This window comes from Stylophora pistillata, chromosome 10 (genome assembly GCF_964205215.1).
Source record: "Stylophora pistillata chromosome 10, jaStyPist1.2, whole genome shotgun sequence".
Taxonomy (NCBI): domain Eukaryota; kingdom Metazoa; phylum Cnidaria; class Anthozoa; order Scleractinia; family Pocilloporidae; genus Stylophora; species Stylophora pistillata.
In genome coordinates this window covers 8,224,548-8,231,635 of record NC_142528.1, presented here as the reverse complement: position 1 = coordinate 8,231,635, position 7,088 = coordinate 8,224,548, and the positions used below count along the sequence as shown (strand labels likewise).

The following is a 7,088-nucleotide window of genomic DNA, read 5'->3' as shown; positions in this document are numbered from 1 at the left end:
ATTGAATCTTTTGTTGAACCGAAATCTATGTAAGATGTTTTAGCGTCCACACACTGCCCGCCGAGACTAGCTATGCTATTTGTGGGTAGTGGTTGATTATGTTAAGTTAAGTTTAACGTCATTAGAATAAAGGAATAAAATAAAAATTCCTCTCGACATGTTTGATCTGTTTGATTACTTATTCAAGCCTGTCATTTCCGGTCAAACCTTGCGTGATTTTACTTAGCCTCACTTTCACAACGAGTGTCACAATGCCCATAAATGTAGCGTGAGTACTTTTACTGGGAAAACTCATCGTATCAGACATTAATGTGCACAACTTCGTCAACGATTACTATGTGAAAGATATCGGTGTTAAAATATGACAGGAATAGGATACAAGAAAATGTCTTCCAGTGCAAGTGTACCTTTGATAAGGTGGGAATAATTTTCCTTTTGATCAAGTGGCGATTGACCCTTATCTGAAATAATTGATTGCAAAATAACTGTTTGTCAACCAGAACAAGGATTGTGTGGGATATCTTTTGCGTTTTAGCCGCCGAAGGGGTAAAATGGGTATCATTTATTTACTAAAGTCGTGTTTTCTGTTAATAGAGCTTATATCATCAGTTTCGTTTGATGGCGAGGTTCGAGATCGAAACTTCGAATTCATGATCATAAGAAAATTAATGTTGATTTCCGTAATGGAAACAACAGCAACAACAAGCCTTTATGTCATCTCGAATTTAAAATAGCAAAAATAACATGCTAATATCTCCGAGAAAATAAATAAATAAAATGAATTAGTTGAATTAGATGAATACATAAGACACAAATATATGCAATTAAGTAATTAGGATAAACATTTAAACTTTTTATAGAATGGACGGCAGTCAGTGTCAAATTCGAAATTACAAATAGCCGATTTAAACTTTAACAATATTATACAGTCCAATCCTTCCACATTATGTAGAGACATGTGAACGAATGTAGCTTTTATTTCGGTGAACCTTCTATTAAATGTCGATTTAAGGAGGTCTGCTGTCTCATTAATTTTCACTTTCTATCAATAACAGAGAGAATGACTAACCGTACAGTCAACCCACCTTAATTTAGCCGTACATATTGTGGTATTCCCCCTGGCGATTTTTTTCGCTCACTCATTCTCAAAATTTTTACAGTGTTAAACATGACCATTTAAGAGTTGCTGTATTTTCTTGATTGAATTTTATTTATGATATGATATATTTGATATTGTAATAGAGTCTAGGCCATAAGCAAGGTATCACGGTAAGTTTTAGGTATTGGTAGTGTGTGGATGCATTTGAGTAACCTTTTTCAATTTTTCATTGGGCACCTTGCTTTGTTTTTTGGCAAGGCATCTTACTATAAACATTCCTCTCCCCTCTCAGGAATTTATTACCAAATAAAGATAGTGGAATAACTTGGATTGGAGTGGCATCTGGTTCAAATGGAACCATAATTTGTCTAGTCAATACAAGGGAAAACAAGCCTCGTTATTTTGATATATGCTGCATTTAGCTTCACTGACTATAGTTGCTTTGCTTTTTAGGCCATCAGTATTTAGACAAGTCACAGATTTTGCAAATGTTTTTAAAGCATTTATTGGAACCAACTGGATTGGTTTGCCATTTGCTTTTAAACAAAGTGGAATTGTGGTAAGTCAATAATTGTGGCAAGTCAAATTTAGGATCTTATTGATAATTGACACAAGTCTTCTCTAGGCAAGGGATGGTGAAATGGCTGTTTTTAAAATGCATAAATTATTGTGGCTCAATGATTTCCTTTGCTCAAAATATCTCGAACTATCTCAATTTTGATTTTTTTTTTTCTGGTTTCCTTTTTTGGTTACCTTATTGCTGAGTGCTGCTGTACAGAAATCAATCAAACTTTCAAATTAATGTTTGTCATTTCTTTTCAGCTTGGATGTGTTGGAATTCTCATTATTGCACTTATCACAGATCACTGTTGCCAGTTGATCATCAAATGTAAGAAAGCTGCTGTCCAAATTGTTCTGGACTCTGCAGCCCCAAAGTCAGGTGATGTTGAATCTCAGGATACAGACATGGCTGACATGCGAAACACTGTAGAGAAACGGATGTTTTTTGGAGAAATTGGCAGAATTGCTTTGGGCAAGAAGGGAGTGTTTCTTGTAAATGCAGCACTTCTTGCAACACAGTATGGCTTCTGCATTGGCTATTTCATTTTTTTGGGCAACACTATAACATCGATGTTTCCTACTCCACATTATTCGTCCATTTCCACGAATACTACAGCAAAGTCGCATGTGAATTACCATCCTCCTGCATTTGCTCTGCTCATTCTTGTGCCACTGATTCCATTGATACTGTTTTCATACATAAGAAGTATTCGTAAGCTGGGTCCAGTTAGTTTTGTAGCTAATGTGGCTCTCTTGGTTGCCTTTGTCTCAGTGGTGGGATATATGTTAAGTGGTAAGTTTTATCTTCTTGTGATATTTAATTGGGCAGACAAGATTATTATTATTGTAGTATGCATGAAAGTGGAAATAACTCTTCCACCACTTTCACCAAGACTTAGATAAATAATTCTTTTAGTATATGCCACACAAGATCCAAAAGTTTTCTTCCTGATGATATGCTGAAAAAAATAATTAGAAATGAAATCTGACACATGATTTTGTCTCTTTGGCTGCTCCTTAAGGTCCACAGGGCTTGCTAATCAGCTCTGAGCAAGCCAATCAGTGTTTGCAAAAAGTTATATTCACTTGTGTGGTATGCATTAATGCTGGTTAGTCTGAATGACACTTTGGTCATTCCATGACAGGCACAAGTTGTTGTAGTAGATGTCTCAAAATTGACCAGTGCTGGTTTTTTATTTTTTTTTTTTTACTAAACCTGACCCTAAATATTTTATTGTATAACAATAGCAGATTAATTAGCTCTATTCTGGCAAGTCTTATTCCAATTTGTTTTACAATATTTTAGGTTTAAAATTCAAACTAAAGGAAATCAAGCTGTCAAACTGGGCTACATTTCCAGTATTTTTTGGCCAAGTGACTAGTGCTTATGAAGGAATTGGAACTGTAAGTAGAATGCAAGGCTTTTAACTTCTAGTTTAATAGACTTGATATTATTACAACTGGTAGATGAGGGTTACAAATTGTTTAAGCTAGCGAGAGACAAACAAAATGATAAACATATTTTTTGTTAGTTCTATACTCATGTAATTTCCATGTAGTAATGGATCCTTCATTATCCAACCTCAATTCTCAAAAACTTGGGGGATTTTGTGCAAGGATCTTCTTCCCCAGGGCCTATGCATGCTTAGCTCCTTAACCCTCACCCATATGTTCAGTCTAACTCTTTAGCAAGTACAATCATATAACTCGCAGTGAAGGATCACTTCAAAAGCTTATCATCTGCCATTAATTAGTCATTCATAAATGGCTTGTCGCTGATCAGGAGGATATAATTATATCTCCAGTTTTTCATCAAGAACTGTACTTACAGAAGAACAGCATTAAGTAAGGCAAGAATATTCTCCTCGTCTGGGTAAAATGCTTTAACTCACCCATTAAAATTGAGCTTGAGAATTATGTGTACTATGTGGAGAATTATTGGATCTCCAATGCATTTTTTAGCCAACACCCCTGATACTGATACCTCAAGTACCCTGGACATAATGCACATCCTTTGTAAGCTTACTCTTCAGTAAAATGATGCACTTTTAACCCTTTACCCCCCTTACATCAGTATGTATATTCTCCCTACAGCTCTCTATACACGTCCTAAGGTGCTAACAAGGAGAATTTTTTAACAATGAAGAGCTTCTTTAGTTCTCCTGACCTTAGTGTGTTATTCAGGGATGATATTGTTAGGAGAATTCAGATGTTAGTCACTTTTAGGGGTTAAAGGGCTAAACACAAGAAATGTCATATTTCACTTCTTTTTCTTTTTTTTTTTTCGTTTCAGTTAATTCCTATTGAAACAAGCATGGCAGAGAACCGACACAGATTTCCTTTGTATTTACACTTTGCTGTTGGATCTCTCTCAGTAATTCTTGGTTGCTTTGGTATTCTTGGATACACAGTGTATGGGGAGGAAGTAGATCAGATTGTCACAGAAAGCTTTCCCTCAGGAGTATTGATTCAAGTGGTTCGCTGTTTGCTGTGCTTTGCTATACTCCTCACATATCCTCTGCAGGTCTTTCCAGTTATCGAGATCATTGAGGGTTGGCTGTTTACAACTGACTGTAACACTGCTGTGGACATCAACACCAGCATTGACAGTGAATCGTCCGAAGCATCTGTAGCATTACAGGCCAGTGAAACTTCATGGTTACTTGCACCAGAAATACCAAAACAGAAAAGTTTGGTAAGTAAAAGGACCAGTATATTTGACACCCCCTAGACAATACTCCCCTCCACATGTTATGCATTCTTCAAAGCAACCAAATTAAAATTGTCAAAAAAAGGAGAATCTTCTAATACCATAAAAAGGAAATTGAGTAAGTAAACTAATGAAGAGTATGTCAATAAGAAAAAAATTGTGAACAAATGAGAATTCTTGAGTGTCTTATTAGGTAGACAGTGTGATCTTTGCAGCTTTATGCTTGGCTAAATTCATGAAATTGCCATTCTGACATTTCATGTCACCCAGGATCCTGCAACTAACTTGATCTGGCATGTTATCCCTGCCATACTCTTACAGGAATGAGACTGTGCTGTGTACTTCCAGGCAGCATGGATTTAGGGAGAATCTCACACTAATTGGGGGGATATCACATGTGCCACCTGGATCTCAAAGGTTATCCCAGCTAACATTCTGACTTCCACTTGTGCATGGTTTGACTTTGAACTGCTCTCTCATTTGCAGGCAAGAAAGTGGAAGAAAAATTTGCTAAGGACGTTTATAGTTTTGACAACTGCTGGCATTGCTATTGCACTCAAAGATGATTTTGCATATGTCAGTGCCATTGTTGGTTCCATTGGAAGTGCTACTTTGGGCTTCATTTTACCTTGTGTTTTCCACTTGGTACTTTGCAAAGACTCTAACACGAGGCTAATCAAAGTTAAAGATTGTTTGTTTATTGCCTTTGGCATCATTGGAGGGGTTGTAGGTGTAACAATTACAATAAAACAGATTGTTCAACAATTTACCAAAAGTTAATAATAATTGTTTACAGTTGAGATTATTTTAAACTACCTGTAAAGAGTAGTTTCATATTTTCATAATCTGTAAACAGAACAGCAATGAAATGACTTAAGATATTAATAAGCTTCAAATTTTCATATTATTTTGTGCTGCTTTGTAGCTATATACATTTCCTGAAGGTATTTTTTATGGGAAACATTCAATTTATTTTAGTCACTGAAAGGAAACCCAGTAGGTGAGGAATTGTAAAAATATTATAGAAATTAATGATTGATTTTTGACATTCATAACCAAGGATATACTAGTAGAAGATATCCCTGAGCAATGTTTCTTTCTCAATCATCAAGTGTTGATTCAGGCAAACAGAGATTCTCTATTGTTTCTTTTGCTTTCACCAAAGGTGTTTATTTTAAAAACTCCAATGGAGAAAACTGTTGAAACAGAAATTAGCAGAATCAGTTTAAAAAAATGCTAATAAAAATGATAGAAATTGCCATAGATATTGTGTTGTCTCTATTTGTACTAACTTTGGGTGGTATAAAACAGAAATAATGAAGTAAATAGAGTGGAGACAAAACAGTGAACTCAGAGAAGGGCTTCACTCACACAGTTATCTTTCTTGCCCCAGTGGATAGTGTTGAATAATGTTATTCATCCTTTACACAACTGGGCCCAGCCATTTTCAGGGTTGTGTACTAAAGGATAAAAGTTGACAATAAATGATGTGGAAGGCAGGACAACTAGGTGGATTGACTACAGAACCTTTGTTAATGAAACCAATTGATTTTATTCTTTAACATTCTTTACATTTACTTAACTTGTTGTATGGCTCTCCATTTTATGTACCTTTGCCTGTTTGAATTTCTAACTAACAAAATTTACTTTACCGTGACATGTGAATTTAAGGTGGCTCAAAATCAATTAATATTCAATAATACAAACTGCTCTCATTGAAGGAGCCATAGAAATCAACAATCTGAACTGTGGCTCTATCTCCTTGCCCCACAATCCCTTGAGGGATAGGGGTAACTCTGATAACTCTGAATACCATGACCTCTCAATAAATTAATTTTTAACAAATAATAATTAATCTGAAGTGTGTCAGAATCTCTTTGCCCCAATACCTTGAGGGGCATGGATATTGCTGACATTCATCAAAACTATACATTCTCAATAAATATATTTCAAGGTAAAATTTATCAAGAGCAGGAACAAGAACTTTGCTGTCAGAAGAATTGAAGGAAAGTATTCATAACATGTAAGGCCAAAGATATCTCTTTGTAAGCATTTACTGCTAGGAAGAAATTTTATTGTCTAGTGACTTTTTTATTTTTACTTACTTTTTAATAAATAAAAGATTGTTTACAAGCTAGAATTTTACTGCTAAGTTCAATGAAAATTCAAAGAAATTACATCACATAGTTGCAGTGGCCAGTCAACAAGTTTATCTCTTACCAAGAGGAAAAGAAGATAACTGATGAGCTGAATGTTTTTAAAAAAAGAAAAAGGCACCAAATAAAAACACTGCAAAGAGCACCTACAGTACAGGCACAAGCAGAATGTGAAGGACGCACATCTAAAATTAGAACATAGCTAGCAGAGTCGCGCAATCAAATTCATTATACGTAAGCGTGCTCAAATTAACAAATGGTAAACACCACAGCGTACACTATTGAGTTATGGATGCACGCGGGAGGTTGCTAAGCACGAAAGAAGCGTGAGAGTCGCTCGAGGCGATAGCCGAGAGCGACTCTAGCTTAACTTGTTAACTTATGTCAGCAAATCCGACTTCGCCAGAAATTTTTTTGTTCGCGCGAGCGGCCATTGCTAGTGCGGGGAAAAATAATACATTTCGCGACAATAATGGATACAAACAGAAACTCGGCCTGCTAGTCCGAAAACGAAGACAATGTTTCGACCTTTTCCCATGGGCTAGAGTTCTTAAATGAGGCA

The 7,088-nt window shown here is 35.8% G+C and overlaps 1 protein-coding gene across 1 annotated transcript; it reads left to right on the top strand.

The window, feature by feature from the left end:
- Positions 1 to 245: 245 nt before the first annotated feature.
- LOC111334044 (uncharacterized) lies at positions 246 to 5,633 on the top strand. The gene is made up of 6 exons (XM_022939727.2): positions 246 to 417; positions 1,553 to 1,658; positions 1,922 to 2,453; positions 2,967 to 3,064; positions 3,954 to 4,355; positions 4,857 to 5,633. The coding sequence occupies exons 1-6, from the start codon at positions 362 to 364 to the stop codon at positions 5,148 to 5,150; spliced, it is 1,488 nt and encodes a 495-aa protein (XP_022795462.2). The 5' UTR covers positions 246 to 361; the 3' UTR covers positions 5,151 to 5,633.
- Positions 5,634 to 7,088: the final 1,455 nt, after the last annotated feature.

What these genes read in the sequence shown, in the direction of transcription:
- LOC111334044 (XM_022939727.2), top strand. Translation starts at nt 362, where the DNA reads ATGACAGGAATAGGATACAAGAAAATGTCTTCCAGTGCAAGTGTACCT. An exon ending in TTAAACAAAGTGGAATTGTG is followed by an intron (nt 1,659 to 1,921) that starts GTAAGTCAATAA and finishes ATTTCTTTTCAG; the next exon opens with CTTGGATGTGTTGGAATTCT. An exon ending in GGTGGGATATATGTTAAGTG is followed by an intron (nt 2,454 to 2,966) that starts GTAAGTTTTATC and finishes ACAATATTTTAG; the next exon opens with GTTTAAAATTCAAACTAAAG.